The 19,729-nt window shown below is 40.4% G+C and overlaps 1 protein-coding gene across 1 annotated transcript in view; it reads right to left on the reverse strand.

Moving 5' to 3' along the window:
- The window catches only part of TIAM2 (TIAM Rac1 associated GEF 2), a 194,820-nt gene that overhangs the window by 112,117 nt on the left and 62,974 nt on the right, over positions 1-19,729 (reverse strand). Inside the window, 3 exon segments of the mRNA XM_042473306.1 lie at positions 4,027-4,599; positions 4,601-5,226; positions 7,320-7,428. Coding sequence (XP_042329240.1) covers positions 4,027-4,599; positions 4,601-5,209 — 1,182 coding nt within the window. The 5' untranslated portion in view covers positions 5,210-5,226; positions 7,320-7,428.

Raw genomic sequence — 19,729 nt, forward strand, 5'->3', positions numbered from 1 at the left:
TTTTTTTTTAAAAAAAGAAATTAGCCTCAGGATAAACTGAAAGCAGTCATAAGGGAATATCATAAGGGGAGACATGGGGAAGAGAAGAAAAACATTTATAGAAGAAGTGGTAACAATACGACTCTCCAGATATTGTCAGACTGCAACTCTCAACATTGGCTAGGTTGCCTAAGGCTGCTGGGAGTTGCAGTCCAAAAATATCTACAGGGCTCTATGATTACCAACTCATGATTTACGCTATCAGTAAGCTCTGTAGCAGAAAGAAATACCCTGCAAACAAGTGATGAATCTGGAAGGGGAAAAAAGGAATCTGCCAAGACAAAGGGGAAGAGGAAAAAATCAGAAAAGGATATGCAAAACCAAAGGAAATAAATGAGTGCCTAAAGAGTGGGCCTCCCATATCCCAACATGGCAATCAGGTGCTTATAGCAGTAGAACAAAGGAAGAAGTTGGCCTTACAGGGGAGTTCACCTCCTCGACAGGGCAAAATTGATGGTTTTTTTTTTTTTTGAATAATTGAATCAAAAGATATCACAGCTTCTTTTTAGCTAACAACTATACATTATACATGGCCAAAATTAAATTACTGTAACAGTCACCATGCCAACTGTGGTGACCATATCTGTGGACTCTGGCTTTAAAAGAAGTACACTCCTACCTGAATGTCCATTGACATATGCCATTAACTGTGTGTGACCATCTTCATCTTGAATTTATAAGATATGCTTCTCTAATCCATACTTTCAGTACATAGAATCATAGAATCATAGAGTTGGAAGAGACCACAAGGGCCATCCAGTCCAACCCCCTGCAATGCAGGAACTCTCAATCAAAGCATCCCCGACAGATGGCCATCCAGCCTCTGCTTAAAGACCTCCAAGGAAGGAGACTCCACTACACTCCAAGGGAGTGTGTTCCACTGTCGAATACAATCCCTCGGAACACACTCTATAACGTCTGCTGCTTCAGAAAGTGTAATCTGTTAGAACAAAGTCGTGTGTAACCCATTTGGACTGGCTGTGATTACATAAAGGAATTTTTACAAGAAGGGCAGGGAACTAAACTATTCAGAATTGAATGTTTTACAGATGATTTTAATTTTAAATCTGGCAGCCCTTATTTCCTAGATCATCTTCTTCTACATTGGTCTATCTGGAGCTCATTGCAAGATGGTAATTTGCAAGCTTGATGGCAGAAGATAATAATTACTCTCAACTCCCACTGTGAGAAATGTTCCAAACAGATATTTTTGCATAAAATTTCAGTGGCGTTGAGATGCAAATTGGAGGCGTATCCCTACTTGACATTGTTACTAAAGTGCTTAAAATAGCACACGTGCATATGTAGAGCAAGTCTTAAGCAAACAATTGCCTAATGCCATTAAGTAGGGAAAGAAATAGCTAAGGCAGCTGTTTGCAACTCCATCAGAAGATCCTCACAATTGTTTAACTTTAAAAAATCTCAACTGATGATTATATGGACTTAAACAGAGGATTCATTTTTATTTTCTTTTAACTTCTCAAGACAGAACAGATAGAGCCAGATGACCACCTTCCTCCAACCGTCAGCCAAAGCAGTGCAATCCTCCCACACTTGCAGCTGTCACTGGAAAAGGTCACTCTTCCCATAAAAAAGCCACCAAGAGCATAGTATACATGCACTGTTACAAAGAAAATACCCAGCCCAGCTACACTGTTTCTGTGGCTTTATTTCATTCTTTCCTCCTTTCCTCACCTGGAGGAATTCAATTTTTCCATCCCGAGTAAAAGCCAGGTTGATGAAGGGAACATGGAAAATAATGAGAAAATGGGCTAGTATTGTGAGGTATGCAAAAGAGTAAAGGCTATGGTGATGCTGGAACCAAACATAACTGGTATCATGGCACATCTTAAATAAGCAATGGGAAAGTCTTGCCAGGGATTTGCTCTCTAACATACCTTTTCAGCACAGCCTGTCATCAAATTTTAGTTTTCAATCCTTTGTTCCTATTCAGTGGCAGTGCAAATGCCACTTCACATGACAGATTTTGTGTTCATACACAAAGAAGATGTGCATCTGACAGGACAGAAAGGCTGCACATGCAGATAAATACCACATCTCTTGTTAAAAGACACAAGTGGTTTCCCAATCATTTCCCAATCTTATATACTTATTTATACTTGCACGCACCCTTCATATCTGATTTGATACATGTCTGTTCTCTACTCAGGCATTATAACATTATTTTGGATGTATCATAAGAAGCAACACTCAAAATAAGAAAAATGAAGGCTATGAAAGCTGGGATTACAAAAGGGTTTGACATTCCCCCCACCCCAAAAAAAATTCTGAATGCCAACTTCAGCATTATCAATGGTCAGTCAGACATTGGCAAGTGAGATATACCAAGCATTTTCCTAAAATGATGGTACAACAATAAAAATGAAAAGAACATCAGCAAAACAAAAACACATCCCAAAAGTGAGATAATAATATTGTTGCTTAGGGAGTGCAACTCCAAAGTGAGGCCTAAACTGAGGCTTAAATACAGTAGTCTTCACAATCCTATAGACAATGGAAAGGCTATTCTCATCTAAAAGGATAGAATTCCAGAATTTGGTCACAATGACTGAGAAAACCCATTCCTTCATAACCACCAATCATGCTTCAGAGAGAGATAAGAGGCACAGCAAGGCTCCCTTGGCAGATCTCAGTGGGTGGGCTGGATTGTTCAGGAGCACACAGTCTTTTAAGTATTCTGGCCCCAGGCTGGTTAGGGCCACACATGACCTGATGAGAAGAAGACTGAACAAACCCATCATACATACTTTAGAAAAAACACAAATACATAAATGAAGGAGCTATGCAAAAAATAGACACTCATTGCTAAATGGAAGCCTCACATGAAGGCATGGTGGATTAATCGACGAATTCCTGTCCAGGACTGCTACTTAATAATGCCTTTGGTTTAGTTAGAAAAAGTGTGTGTGTGTGTGTGTGTGTGTGTGTGTGTGTGTCTTTTAACAAGAAAAAGGTCTACCAACCCTGTAACTTATAGTAGACCATGGCTACCTCTCCACATTATGGAACAGCCTTCCCCTAACTCATGTCTTCTAGTCCTGTTGAGAAAGAGCTCCATTTTTCCCTTTCCCCAAAAATGTTGTTAGAATACAACTCCTATATTCCACAGCTAGCTGGGTGTCCTGGGCACTACAACTTAACAATCTGCAGGGTGTCAGGAAAGGTTGCTCTAGAGAAAGTTAGATCAACACAATTATATTGTGCGCATGCTCTCTCTCTCTCTCTCTCTCTCTGTATGTATGTATGTGTATATATATATACACACACACACACACACACACACACATCTCCACAAAATCACCTCTTATTTAAAACAAACTAGTCTGAAAAGAACCTGTCAAAATTCATGCCGTGCAAGAGTACTTCAGGGATGATTTAGACACTAAAATCTAATGGAAACTTTGGAGTAGTAAGTCATCCATGCTGCTGAATCAGTTTATAATGTGCTGTTTGAAATGAGAATTCATCCATATAGCTCAGCAAGACCTATGTGTTCCAAAGGATATGCTAAACACAAAGATCTCAGTTCATGTGTGCATCTGAACTCCCCACAACCACCATTTGGAGAATTAAGAATATGTTTGTCATAGAAGTGAGTAACAGTCCTGGGCAATGTTGTACTCAAGTTCCCATCAGTTTCAGACAAACTAGTCAATAGTGAGCAATCATAGGAGTGGCCATTAATCAACATCTAGAGCGCCACTTATTCTCCAAACCAGATTTATCAGTACACCCAACCATCAATACTGAAATCCTAAAGTTTTCAGAACACCTGTTGGCTACAACTGGGTATGTGAGCATGTGTGTGTGTATTTATACAACTGAAGGAGCACAACATCTTGGAGAGAGAAAGAAAGAAGAAAGTCCTGAAAAAATTTACTAACCAAGAAAGTGTATACTGAGCATATACACAAATGGGAAAGACTAAATTTTCACATAGGTCTTTCAGCTGAAAGCTGCACATACCTGTAGCTTCCTCTTTTTTCTTGACAGGCTCCCTGTCCAATCACTAATCCGACGCATGCGGCTTTTTAATGTTTCCTTCTTTGTTGCATCCTCATTAAGTGCTGAAGATTTCCTGCAGGGGAGAGTGTAGGAACAGTATTGTGGCAGTCCTCTGCGCTCTACCTCAGAAGGAAAATCTATGGTGGAGGTAAATGCAACATGGTTCCTTAAATCTGCACGAGTGTTGATGTAATCTGCAGAAAGTCCAATATCAGAAGCTTGACAGCTCCTAAGATTTGAACTACTATATAAATCACGAAGAGAAGAGAGAGATGAACTTTGGTTCAATGGTTTCTTGCAAGCACTCTGGGGAAAACTGGTTTGGATACTTGCATCTGGAGTGCTCCTGCACATGTATGATCCATCAAGTTCATTCATATCTCCATTATTGCCCCATGGAGCATCATACCATGAAGACTCTGAACTAATGGAGCTCCCTTTACTGGATCTAAGTCTTGAGTCAGTGGCTGACAGGTGATGGCTTCCAGGATAGTCTGTACTAAAAGTTTCCTTCACTTCAAGTACATTGTTTTTTTTCAGACTCTGAAGTAGGTGAATACCGTAAGAGTTGGACTGGTCCACTGGATTCCTCCTTTGAGACTGTGCTATTGCTGCTGCTGTTGTGAAATTCAACCCTCAAACATCCATCCAGTTTTCCCAATGTCTTAATGAGAACCTTTGGACTCATTCTGTCATCTGATGGGGGGCTCTCTTTCTTCCCATAGCAATTTAAGAAATGTCCATTACATTCTCTGGAAGCAGCATGGTCATTTGTAGGTTCAAAATCAATGTAGTGGAAACCATTCTCAGGCAAAAATGCACTATTACTTTCTTGGCCATAAGTCCCTGAAGTGTGAGTTCGGTGTTTAGCATGACTGCTGCTCTTAGTAGTTTTCGCTGCTGTATCAGTGATTCTTGAAGAATAAGGCTGGGTATTCTTGAAATGAGAAAGGCAGCTTCTGGCTAATGATCGGGATTTGTAGTTTGAGCCACTAATGCTATGATTCCATCCATGTAAGGACTTCTCATCTTTAGAATGGATGCTGCGAATTTTCAGTGAGCAAGGCTTCTGCTTGGCACCAGATGTAGAATTACCATGACTTTTTGTTCCCTGAAGGCTGTATTGGCTTTCTGAATTGCCCATTTTTCACTAAAAGAAAACTAAAAGAGTTTAACTATTAACAAATTAACTTCTGAAAATGTTTGCTGGTAAGAGAAATCACTTATTTGGATTAGTTAAGATGAAAAGAAATATTTCCCCACCTTTTAACCTTTGATTTTGTTTATTTGTTTGTCTGTTTGTTTTTGGCAAGGTAAATATTCTATGCCCTATCCTTTATGTCAAGATAGTGGCAGAAGGTAGACTGGAAACTACTGGCAGATTTCTGGATTCTTTGCAGTAGATCAACAAAGATTTTTCCCAGAAGCAACAAATAAAAAGGGTTCGGTTCCACCATCCCCAAAAAAATCAAAATGCTGGTGAGGGATGGGGGAGAAGGAATAAGTTTTTGGGTGAAAGGACTTTGCTGGATCTTTGGGTTCAAGCAATAACAAAGTATATCTGCACTTCATATGTAACTAGAGTATTTACTTTATTTAAATGTGAAATTTGCTTAATTCTGTTAGCAAGCACTGCTTCATTTACCCTTAATTCAGGAGTGTGAAACTCATGCATAATATTTCAACAAAGATCAATAATGGCCTCATTCCCACTTACACAAAAATTGGTTTCCGATCCAAATCAATTCGGAATCAGATTGTGGTTCCCACTATATTTGCGCGAGAGGACAGGCTGCCCAGCCCCAGGAGAGGCCGCTCGGCACAGAGAACAGGCTGCCCAGTCCCAGGTGAGGCCGCACGGTGTGAAGGATAGGCTGCCAAACAGAGGACAGTCTGCCCGACTATAGGAGAGGCCGCCTGGGACAGAGGAGGTAAAAGGAGGCCAGGAAGATGGAGGAGGCAAGGCTGGGGCAGAAGGAGGTAGGCATGGCCGAGGCAAAGAGGCCAGAGAAGCCGGGCTGCCAGGGCTGATTCGAATCTTCCCTGGTTCCCACTTGGGCTGAATCGATTTATTTCTAAAGAAATCAATTCAGCCCCAAAAGCACCCCATTTCACCAGCGTTTTTTTTTATGCAGGTTAAATGGGAAAAACCCATGCCCCCCCCCCTTTCCAAATCGCTTCAGCGATTCAAATTAAGTGGGAACCATGGTGGTTTAAACCGGATCAAATAACGATCCGGTTTAAACCAAATGGGAATAAAGGTGTTTACTAAAATCAGTAACATGAGTAAGGGTACTGTAAATGAAGATCTATTTATAGTTCTATGGATTTCACAAAGTTCATCTCAATGTAAATGTTTCATTGGATAAGAAAATCTAGGTTGTAAAAAAAAGTTATCAAGAATAAAGACCAGGTCAGCTGTCACACCAAACCATATTTTGAACTAAGAATCCACATTACCATTCAAATTTTGCAGCAAATCATAGCTTAGGACAGTTTATTCTGTTTTCATTTCCTATCTACTCAGTTCTCTACCCTCAGTTTCATGTGTTTATCCCTGACTCTATACTAGATAAGCAACTGACTTAACTGTAGTTTGCCAGTGGTTTGATGATTCATTTGCAACATGTAGGCCACAGAAAGTGTAATTTGCAAAACAGCTTCAAACTATGGTTTGATATCTTCTCTTGGCAACTACTAGAAAAACATGGTTTGTTAAGTGGCCGGTTCAAACCCCTAGTTTGACTTTATACACAATTTAGTAATATGCCCAATACACCAATGTCACAAAATCTAAACCCCAGAAGTAATTAAAGAGGGTCATAAACTGTCAGTAATTGCAGTGCACTAGGCCAAGTATAGGTATGTTTGAGGTGAACAGTGCAGTGGGGCAGGGGTTAGACTATATGGTTACATTTGTTCCTAATCTTTTTGGAACAAATGTAGCCACATATCTATGTTTTGGTTGAAATTATCTTAAGATAGTTGATTTTACCAGTCAGTGTAAAGATACACATTATGCCAGTCTAGGAAGTATTCTTAATTTTGAAGTCCATTTTCTATGTGACCCCATTATAGTTTTCCAGACAGCTGAAACAAGCAAGGTTCAGTACCACTTTCCACAGGGAGCAAAACCACTGAAGATAGCAACTTCAATGGTCTGGATTTATTAGAAAATCTTCTATATAGTCATATCAAGCTTCAGCATGTCCATTTAATCTTTTTCAAAATGAAAATATTTGTATTAGGCATACCTGAACAATCACTCAGATGTGGGCAGAATTAGCAGTCTGTGCTTTTAGCATTATCTTCTTGGCTGGGCCACCAAGTTTTCCTGAAATGGAATGGAATTTTTATGAATCCCTGTAAAACAAAGGTGAAAAATATCTCAGTCATGTAAAAACACACATGCACATACATACACTTTTATTAAGGTTATCCAGTTGCCACATACTCCCAAAACAGCATTAATTTTCCATTGCTGAAAGAGTGGAGATTATCACACTAGGGCCAATTCCACAACAATTGTGCTACTTGAAGATAACGGAATCATAGCACTATAACAATCTATAGTTCCGCATAGTTGCACAATCACACTATAACAACAAAATAAAAGTGAAACAAAAATGTAATCACGTTCCACATACAGAAGCTGTATCGTCAGTATATTGTGATTGGATGCTTCGTGCATGTGTCTTTATCGCACTACTACGCATGTCCAAAATACAGTGATATGGTCCTGTTCCAGACAGAATAAAATAAAATCTCTATATTTAACAACATGATATATATCCAGTTCAAATAAAATAGTGCCCTATACCTCAAAATAAGGCAGAAATATACTCCAAAAACAATCCTAGCAATGCAGGGGAATTGCCTGTGCTGAACTGCACTTTGGAAAAAGCTCCACAATTAGCACACATGCATCATTACTAGCTTCTGCTCCTTTTCAATAGCACAAATGAAACACTATTGGCAAACCATTCTCGGGGTTTCCCCGTTAATAAGAAATTATGGGACAATTCCAGGTTATTCACAGAAGTACTAGATGAGTGTAACATCATGTGAAAATCTTTGCGTGATTGCGCTATAATGATGGGAGCATTCAATTTTTCTCCCATTTTATAACCCCATGTTAATTTCTCAACCTATGTCCAAATAATGAGTGAATTCTACTTGCAGGAAGATTTATTATCAAAACTAAGTGTATACAACAAATGATGAGCTATAACTCTAATATTTTAAGGAATAATGCTTAGTGGTTACAGTTATTTCAAGTGAATTGACTTGAATGTATAGTTTAGTCAATATATCAAGAAGCCCTCTTTTCATATGTTTCCTGTATCTTAGTGCTCCAATTCCTTCCCTTAGTTCCAGGTTTTGAAGCAACTGTAGTTTGCTGTTTGATCCCTACATGACAAACTACGATCTGTGTAAGCAGTGTGCACAGAAAAAAACCCCTACTAAGCATGATTTTGCCATGGCTTCTGGAGAAACAGTAAACCTATTTATGTAAGTGCATAGGGAAAATATAATGAAGAAAGTAATAGAACAATCCACTCAGCTGTGCCCCCACGTTGGGCTACTTCCTCTAATCATCACTACAGTTGTGTTTTTTGTAACTTCTGAAGCTTGGGTGAGGTGATGGAGAATATATGCAAGACTTAAAGCCCTGCATAATCCATGAGTACCCCAGGCAACCCCCTAGTTCAGAAATTGTTTTCAACACCCCAGTTTCCCTAGCCGTGTAACAAGTGAGTAAGGTTTATAGTTGCAAGCAAATCAGAGTTTACCAAGACATATTCTTATTCAACCCTCTGGCATTTTACATTATGACCCAGGTTTTCCAAGGCTGAATATTTAGAACTCTGCACTTCACCAGTTTGATACTGTAATAGGACTTTTAAAATACATTACACTGCTCATTCACTCCTCACAACTTGGCCAGCCTCTGCAGAGCTTTTTTGTTTTTGATTCACAATCCTGTCTGAATTCCTGCTATGACCCAGAAGTGAAAAGCCACTGGGTAATTCACTGATTTAACCAGCTGGCAGCCCTTCTATTTATATTTTGAAGTAGATCTGCCAGCAAACCAGCAACAATGACAACACTATGCATTGCAAAAACCAAGAGACAAAAACAGCTACTAGAAACCAAATTCAAACTTATTCAGAGCATACAAAAGGACAGGTTGCTTACCTGTAACTGCAGTTCTTCAAGTGGTCATCTGCAAATCCAGACAAATGGATTATTCTGCGCCTGCGCAGCATTTCCAGATCCTACTGGAATCGCGAGGGAAGGCTTTTTGGTGGTAGCTCTGCCCACCCTCTATATAGGCAGGATGTCTTCCCACCCTTTCTCAGTTCCAAAGGTCCGCCGTAAGAGCAGACAATGAAGAGAGAAGGACACGACAGAGGGGAGGATGGGCGGGATTTGTGTGGATTCGCAGATGACCACTCGAAGAACTACAGTTACAGGTAAGCAACCTCTCCTTCTTCTTCCTGGTCTCTGCAAAGCACACAAATGGGTTAAACTGGCAAGCTTATTCCTCTGTGGAAGAGAGAGTGTCCTGGCAATAAATAAATTATTAAACCAGAAAAGAGTGTGAGTGTCATCATTTGACAGGTGCCAACTAACCTTAGTGCATTCCGGAAAAGAGAACAGCTCTGCCAAAGGCTGCTTCATGTCAGTGTCTGGTATCAAGTCTGTAGTGCTTAATAAAGGTCAGAGGTTGTGACCATACCGCAACCTTGCAAATGTCCTCCAAGGGAATTCCAGAGAGCAAGGCTGAAGATGAAGCTACCGTCCTGGTGGAGTGGGCTCAAATTTGAGCAGGCAGAGTCTTCCCAAAAATCTCATAAGAGAGGAGGATTGTGGAAGTCACCCATTTGGAAAAATGTTGAGGTGTGACTGGAAGCACCATTTTTAAAAGAGTGCGCAGACATCTTTAGACCAAAGCCAAGGGACTAAGAGAGAGAATTGTCAAGAAGTCCGAGTGTTATCATTAATCAGAGTCCAAAACCAAGTCCAAATCACAATCCAAAGATTAGTCAGAGTCAAACAAGTCAGAGCAAATGCAGGAAACGAAAGCAAAAGCTAAGGAAGGAGCGATTCTAAGCGAGGTTCCTAAGCAACTCACGCTGCAGACAAAGGGAATTGAAAAAGGGCGGGAAGACCTTCTGTCTATATAGAGGGTGGGCAGAGCTACCACCAAAAAGCCTTCCCTAGTGATTCCAGTAGGATCTGGAAATGCTGTGCAGGCGCAGAATAACCCATTTGTGTGCTACGCAGAGACCACGAAGAAGAAAGTTGTATTTCAACATAAAAAGAAGGGATACATTTCAGAAGCCCTGGAGTAGGTTTGTATTTCAAACACATGCAAAAGATTGTCTTTGGGGGGGATTTCAATTTAACAGCTTTCTGATAAGTTGATGTTTGCACAGCCCAAAGTATTACAAAGTGTTTATGTGACATCAGTCATATGAGTAAAATGTGTGTAAGTATAGAAGGCTTTTCTCAAAAAATGAAAAAAATATGTTTGTGCAATGTATCTTTTAAAAATTAACTAACTATTTAACAAACTCATTATCCTGACAGATAATTTGTTCATAAAGAGAAGCGTGACAACAAGGCAGTGCTGATAGAAGGAAGATCATGGCAGCAGGGTCAACAAAGAAATTACAAGTATTTTACAGGTTATATCCTGCTGATTCTTTGCACAAACCCATGGTCATTTTATCTAAGACATTTAGCTTTACAATTTTGAGACAGTGCTATGGCAGTTGTTTATTTGTTTTTAAGAAGTATATAAATATTTATGATTTTTATTTCTTGTAAGTACTAATTGTTTCAGAATATAAATGTCACCAATATAAAACACATCTTAGATAACAAGCACAGCCCTATGCCAAGATGCAGACAAAACAATACTGACAAGTAGAGGGAAAGTTCCTCATAAATTTCTGCAAGCTCTCTGCCACTAAGTAAATGTAAATCACCAGAGGACTATTGACCAATACAACACAGGGAAGTCACCAATCAGGGCATTTATATTCAGAACCTATGCCACAGGACCATAAACTACATTCACAAGGCTACTTTCAGAAACTTATTTCTATTCATAAGAGGAGACTAAACCTAATTTTTCTAAAGAATCAGTCAAAGAGCATCTGGTCTCTACCATGAATGTGCACTCACTGTGTAATCCTTTTTAACAGAGTGGGTAGCAAGCAAGCTGCTCTTATAGACCTCAGTATAACAGCATCAATTCTTCAGACTTGAGCCACTGATACAACTTCCTTTGTGCACTGATACAATGAAGATGGTTAATACGTCTATCAAAGGCAGGTATGCAAAATGAGCTGATGTGTCACACAATGGGCAACTAAGTCTATAACTTATAACTTCTGCTTGTGAAAAGTGCCACCAGGGAGCAATTTTTATCACCAATTAGGGCAAACTCCTAACAGACTAGAGCAAAAACAAACTTCATCAGCACTGAAAACAGTCTTGATAATCAACACAGTTGCATTTCATTTTTGTTGAATTTATTTCATAAACTAGATTTCCCCTACTCTGAAAATATACCATGGCAGCATTCAGACATGCAAAGGAGCATAAAGAAACACACAATGGAACATAGAAAGGAATCTTGTAGTGAGCCCACTGAGGTTTCAGTTATTATTGTGCCTTCCTGCCTCCCCAGGCAGAAAGACAAACCTCAGGACAAGTGACACTGGAAGAAAAGAAAGTTTGGGTTTTGTATATGAGACAGTTTTAAAGTCTGGGCACTCATTTTCACACATCACCAGTGCTCCCAAGCTCAATATGAAGTGCCTATTTGTGTACTGAATCTGTGCATCATCAATGTACCAAAAAGTCAAGAGTCAAGGGACTGAAGAGAGAAGTCGTGGGTGCATGCACTTGTTTGGAGCAAGGAAGGGAATAGAGAACCAGCACTATAGCCCATGAAACCCTGGTGGCAGCAGTGCAATACCAGGAAATACTGTCTGCCCTGTAAATCCACAGATTCTTTATCCACAGATTCAAGCATCCACAGCTTGAAAATATTTTTTAAAAACACATACATTCCAAAAAACAAAGTTTGATTTTGTCATTTTTGTATAAGGAGCACTATTTTACTATCCATTGTATTCAATGGGACTTGAGTATCCACAGATTTTGGTATCCATGGGAAGTCCTGGAACCAAACCTCAGTAGATACCAAGGGTCCACTGTACATTTCCTTACAGCTGATAGTAGAGAGTCAGTGTGGTGTAACAGTTTAGGCATTGGGCTACAACTCTGGAGAGCAGGGTTCAAATCCCCATCAGGACACAGAAACCCACTGAAGCTTGGACAAGTCACACTCTCTCAATCGCAGAAGAAAACAAAGGCAAACCTCCTCTGATCAAATCTTACCAAGAAAACTACCTTAGGGCCCCTATAAATCAGAAACGTCTTGAAGACAAACAACAATACAACAAAACAGATGATGGTAAGCCTTCCAAAAGCCCCAGCAAGAGCATATAACCTGGAAAATTTCCTCATGCATCATGTGTACTGTAAGTAAGGCCATGTGGGCTCTAACTAGAATGGCAACAAAGGCTGAAGCCTAATAAAAAAAAGTGGAAGGGTACTCCCTTTCTCTCTGGTTTTGAGTTGCCTCATTATCTAGTTATCTCACCACTTTTAGCAGATTCTGGATGCAGATTCTCCCCATGGCCATTCCATGCCCAATTAGCTGTTGCAATCCCTCTCCCAACCCTTGCCTGCCTCCAAAGGCCCACCCCCTCATCCCAGATTTGAGCCTAGAAATCTCTGGGAATGAGGTGCTGCTTATATGGCAACACTAGATACAAGTCCTAGTGGAGAAGCAGGTAACTGCTGGAGCTGCTGGGCATATTTTGCCACCTGTCCAACTGTAAGAAAATGCTTTTCCCTGCCACATAGGTTGTCTCCTTACCTAGTTAGCCAGATTTTATCAAAATTCTGGGTTATGTTGCCCTCATGCCTATTACTGCAATCAGCTGGTCCAGAAGCAGTCCCCCCCCCCCCACCCAACCCCTAACTGATACACCTCTGTGACATCACAACCCATACCCCATGACATCACAAAAACCACCACTACACATCTCAGATCTTGGCCCTAAAACCTCAAAAAATTAGATGGTGCTGATGCAGCAACCCTAAATATGGCAGAGAACAATTATAGCATTGACTTCAAAATCCCCCTCCACCTTCCTGTACTTAATAAAGCCAAGGACACAAATGATCTGAATTTTTCACTACCAGGATGCACAACAGAAAATTAAGATTTGTGATTTGACACCCCAACAATGAATAGGTAGCATTTCATTCTAAAGCGGTATTTTTTAAAACTGCAAGTTGCAAGAGGATCAGAATCAAAACAACTACATTAATATGCCTTTTGCCAAACCACATGTGGCTTTTTTATATCAAGTAACTGGAGATGTGCATAACAGGCGGTTTGGAGCACCAATACAGAGGATTTTCTGGCAAGAATTTACAGCATTTTTGAAAACTAGGCACTTTAGTCACATGCTCTTGCAAATCAAAAGCAGAATTTTTGATTTATGTAATTTTAGCCACAGTCTGATGCAAAAAGTATATACCAAAGTAAGTCTACCATGGAATTCTTGGCAGATTTTATACACACACATACACACACACACAAATGTTATACACCATACAAGAAATGAATAGCTAAATAAATAAAATGACTGTAATTTTTACATTACTAGTGCTTAATATTAAATTTTCAGTTACTCTGAAGTGAAAGCTTTGGCTGACACTGCAAAAGTCCATCAGGCTCAAAACCAAAGCATTTACACTACATTTCCATAAATATAAGTCTCAAAATTATGACATTAACAAATGGAGGGAATGGCACAAAATGGGCAAGCATGGTCTTTCAGATAGTCCTAGACTGAAACTGATGGAAAAAGCAGAAGCTATTGAAGTCCTTAGAAGAAAAGAAACAGTTGTCTCAAAATGCCCAAAAGACAAATTTGTGCCTACATGTATTCATAGTCTTCTTCAGGGGGTTACACTGAAGCAAACTGCAGAAATTTCTGGATTGGGAATTCTCAAATGAAGTGGTACACAAAAAAGTAAATAGTATGCATTTCATAGGGCAAACATATTGAAGCTTAATCCAGACAAAGCAGAGGTGCTTCTGGTCAATTGAAAGACAGATCCAGGAATAGGGATTCATCCTGTGTTAGATGGGGTTACACTCCCCCTGAAAACTCAGGTTCATAGTTTGGGGATACTTCCAGATTCAGCACTGACCAGGACTGCCTTTGTGCAACTAAAACTCATGCGCCAACTGTGCCCGTTCCTGGAGACCTGGCCACGGTGGTATATGCCTTGGTTACATTCCGTTTGGATTACTGTAATGTGCTCTACATGGGGCAGCCTTTTAAAAGTGCTCAGAAACTTCAGCTGGTTCAAAGAGCTGCAGCCAGGCTGTTAACTGGAGCTAGCTACAGGGAGCATACAACTCCCTTGTTGCAATGGCTCCACTGGCTGCCAGTCTGCTTCTGGACAATTCAAAGTGCTGGTTTTGACTTATAAAGTCCTATACGGCTTGGGTCCAGGCTATTTGAAGGACCGTATCTCCCTGTCAGATCCCACCAGAATATTGAGGTCATCAGGAAAGACCCTTCTCTCTGTCCCACCACCCTCTCAGGCACGTTTGGTGGGAGCAAGAGAAAGGGCCCTTTCAGTGGCTGCTCCCAAGCTCTGGAACTCCCTCCGTAGGGAGGCAAGATGGCTCCATCCCTGCTGTCCTTTCGGCAGTGGGTAACGGCATTTTTGTGCCGCCAGGCTTTTGCATGACATGGATGCTGTTTTGTTTTTGTTTTAAAGAGTTTTAAACTTTAAATTTTAATGATGTAATGTGTTTAACTGTTTGAATTGTTTAATTTTTTAAAAAACTTGTATTTTGCATGTTTTATAGTGTTTTAACTTGGCCTGTTTTAGATTGTTAGCTGCCTTCAGTGCCTGTACTGGAAGGAAGGTGAGATATAAATCATCATCATCATCATCTACAGAGTACACACAGCCCAAAACATGTTGGGGCTTTTAAACCAATAAACAACCATCTTTTGAACATCTTGAGATGTGTCTCTTGTTTCTTCTGCTACACTACAACTCCCAGAATTCCTCACCATTAGCTATGGCAGCTGGGACTGATGAAAACTGCACACCAAAAATACCTAGAAGACTACACTTTTCCTACTCAGGTCTTAAAGAACATGGCAGAGGCCAAAGGCAGAGACCACATTTGATTGTTCTTGTACACAAGTCTGCCTTAAAGTTTACCTTTGGGCTGTACTGTTCAAAAAACACACACAAAATTACATTCTTATTTTTCAGATTAATTAACCCATAATAGAAATGACCTTCTGGTTCTGTAACTGCTCTAACAAATGGAATCCAACAGTCCTCACATTCATCTAATGGAGACTGAAAACACAGGAGGAGCACATACCACACAGAAATGATCTTCTGGAGAGACAGCTCAATATGATTATTCAAACAGTATACAGCCATTACCTTGGTTCTCCACTGGAACCCTCCCAACTTTAGGACACAGAAGATGAGAGTAAGGAAATGACACACCAAAGCACAACACATTGTGGTCGAGCCATGATAAAAACTACAGGATTGTTAAATTACTACTTAGCAACGGTACTAGCTGATCCAAAATAAATAAATGGTTGAATTTTACAATTTGTCTTAAGTTATAATGCTAATACAAACTGTGGAAATTCAGTATAGAGAAGCTAAAAAGATAACACCCATTTTTTTATTTATATATAAAAAGGAAAACTCACAATCACATTATATTGTGTCATTAGGGTTGACAGATGGAGTAGTAGTTTGCTAAACTGTTACATTTGGATATAGGTGCTTTGTATATTAGAATGTGCTGCATAAATAACAGCCAAGTCACAGCCCCATCTGTAGAAAGACCTTTGCAATAAGGAAAACCCTCTGTACTATACAGCTGGTCCTACTGAGCCTTCATGCATTAAATGTTTGTTCACACTGGATGATGCATTGTTGTTCTGATTTTAGCCTTCAAGCAACACAAAGCTTCTACAAGCTAACAAGTCTTAGAACATGCAGGGACATAGCCAGGATTTTAGGAAAGGGGGGGGGGGCCAGACTAAGTGCCACCATTATAATGGGGCTTGGGTGTGGCGGGGCAGCAGTACACACCATTCATTTTTCTAATGGAAGGGGGGGGCCGGACCCCAAGACCCCCCCCCCTTGGCTACGTCCCTGGAACATGGTATCCCATCCAGGGCTATTGCACAGCCACCAAATGCCCTGAGTAAGTAGCTAGCGGCTCACCTTGATACTACTTCCTTCCATCAGCTCTTCTGTTGTTAACTACTGCAAAATCTAGATATTTATTTTCAGCCTCACCAACCTTTCGATGAACAAAATGGCCATAGGCTCATTTGATATAAAAATACCTCCATTTGTGTTTCCTTTCCTTTCCTTTCCTCATCTTGGAAGTTAAGTATCATTGACCATATCTCCTCACTACTTCCTCTGTCAAAATCAGTATGTCACTCCTTCCTACAACATTGCTGATGTGGCCTGGAATGTCAGTACTGGTGCAGGCAACAGTTAGCCCTGGGCTAAAAGAGAAGTGAGGCTCCAGATACATCAGCTTTTGAGATTTCCAACAGAAAGCTGAGTTGTAGAAATCCCTTTTTAAAAAACATATTACAAATATTCTATACACTCCTACTTGGCTTAAAATTTCAGTTCTAAATTCTAAATTTTATTGGAACCAAATGCCAAAAATGAATAAATATGCACAGAATAGGGCTTAGCTGCACTTAAGATGGAAACTACACATGTGCCCAAGTTTTTTAAAATGCAAATAGGAATAACCCATTAGCAAGTGCAACTTACTGCAAAGAATAATTATTCTTAGTAAAAACATTTCCTATTTTTTAAAACACACAAACTCCCCCCACCCACCCATTTACTTCAAAATCACTCCAAAATTACATTTAAACCAGCCTTGTGAGGCCAGCAATGGTCAACTAGTCAGTCACAGTATGAAGCAGAAAAATGCTAGGATGGTTATATGGCATGACATAGGAACAATATTCCTTCTGAGAAGCTACGCAGCATATTAGATAGATCTTAGAAGCAAAAAAGAAATCGGGAAGCATCTCTACTTTGTTTTAAACACATGTCATTAATTCAATATTATACCAGGTTCAGAACTGAAGTTTTCATCCAATATATAAATAACAGTAAAAAAGTACATTTTCCAACATTAAGCACTGCATTTTTCCACTGTAAAATTACAAGGCAGGACAAACCAAAAGTGTGTGGGGGGGGGGGGGGATTTATGCATTAGTCATAGCGTGTGTAGTATTACAGACAGGATAAAAGGATCTACCACAGGAATCTGTCCTATAAGAAAATAAGAAAATACTACTTCTTGGTATTCAGACTAGAACATTTAGAGCAGCAATTTTTTCAACAGCTTCAAAATAATCAATTAGCAAATTAAATAAAGTAGCTGATAACAATCTTCTAAGTAATAGAAAGGCTGCCTGCATAATCTGTCTTCAAAAGAAAGTAAAACATCTGAGCCAAGAGGAAAAAACTGAATGGCTCTGCACAGAGCCCCTTCACAACCTTTGCTCAATTGAGCAGACTGAACATCCCACAAACCTTCTTCCCCGTTCCTGCTGCCCAGGCTTCCTTCTTGCAAGTGCTTCTGCTCCAGCCTTTTCATTCAGTGTCACAAAACCTTTTGGCATACGTATGCACCGATTCTCTCTCTTTCTTCTGTTTCTGTTAAGCCAGGAAACTGTGTCTAACCCTCCAAAATGTTCAGCCGTTATGGACTAAAAACAGATCCTGTGCTACGTTGGATATATTTTTGTCTGCAAGCTACACACCCTCCTTATGTTCAGTTTTTTCCATTGGTGGAACAGGATGATGCAGACTTAACCAGAAAGTGGTTTTCCATGGGCCGCTTGAAATGATTAGCCTGGACAGCCTGCCATAATGCCTCTGAGCCATCAGGGAATACTCCATAACTGGGCTGTTGTTTGACCCTGCATTCCTGAATTACCACCAAAGTGTCACAGAAAATCTACTAAAAGGCTTGCTGAATAAAGATTTTCTTGCTTAAATGACAGTGTCTTTTTTAAAAAAGCATTAATTAGTAATGCACAATTCTTAAACAGTCTTCCATTTTAATATAGTATCTAGGTAAGCAAATAATTTGCCAAGCCACAGCAAAGTATAATAGACTTGAAGACTTTTAAGAAATATATCTGAGAAACTAATTTTATCATACCAAATAACATTCAGCTCACTCAAAACTTGCTTTTATATTACAAATTTTAATTTATTTTTTACAAATTCTATTTTTTAAAATTAATTACATTCTGCAATTACTCTAATACCCATCAAAGCTTGTTATATGACAATGTAGCAGACACCCAAAGTGCCATAGTTCTGTGAAAGGATGCTGTACAATGTGGTATGAGAGCTCTACCTTATAAGGTAACTGATAGTTGGTTTAGACCAAAGATAGGCAATCTTTTTGGGCCGGGGGCCGGGTTGCTGTCCCTCAGGCGACTGGGGGGCCGAAGCCGGGGGTGGAGCTTCCACCCTCCGGGGGCGGGGCCGTGTGCCGGGGGTGGAGCTTCCACCCTCCGGGGCGGGACCACGTGCCGGGGGGAGCTTTCACCCTCTGGGGGCCAGGCCTCCCCATCTTTGCAGGCCCCTCGAAGAAGGCTCCAACGGCTTCAGCGGGCCTTCCAGAGGCCCGATGTGGCCGTTGGAGCCCTATTCGAGGGTTCCCTCGGCCGCATCGGGCCTCCTGGAGGCCGAAGTCTCGCGCGACCTTGTTTGAGGTCGAGCGAGACTTCGCCTCTGGGCACCGCCATTTTTTCGCCCTAAATGGCGCCGAAGTCTCGCACGACCTCAAAGGTTGTGCGAGACTTCAGCGCCATTTTGGGCGAAAAATGGCGGCGGCCAGTGCAGCTTTTTGCCACTCTGGGCGCTGTTATTTTTCGCCCGGCGGTGGCGGCAACCGCCCCCGGGGGCCGCAACGAAGGCCTCTGGAGGCCGGATCCGGCCCATGGGCCGGAGGTTGCCGACCCCTGGTTTAGACAGTAACATGAAAAAACAAACAAATCAAAGGGAAAAAAGATACCTTACAGAAGTGATTTCTCAGGTTAAAGAGCAAAATTGAATTTCTGAAATGTTGGCAATATTTTGGAGTACAGCATTGCCTATATGTTAGGAATCTTCCTTACCAGAAACATAAACATCCTAGGACAAAATTGCATCACTGTAATCTGCCACTGTAGGGAAACCCACATGCATGCACACAGCGAGTGAAGGAAATTACCTTGCCTGTTACATGAACTCACCTCACTGATATACACATACTCATAACACACACCCTTAATAATAATGCTTTCAAAGCTGCCAGAATTAGGAGGGAATTGTGCAACCAAACACTCACAATCATACAACTGAAATTTCTGTTCTGCCATTACAAACTAATGAAAACTATATAGGAAAAAGTAAAATCAACATATCTTCCAACCTGTTTTCAGCAGCAGTTTTCTTCTCTTTC

This window comes from Sceloporus undulatus, chromosome 1 (genome assembly GCF_019175285.1).
Source record: "Sceloporus undulatus isolate JIND9_A2432 ecotype Alabama chromosome 1, SceUnd_v1.1, whole genome shotgun sequence".
NCBI classification, from domain to species: Eukaryota; Metazoa; Chordata; class Lepidosauria; order Squamata; family Phrynosomatidae; genus Sceloporus; species Sceloporus undulatus.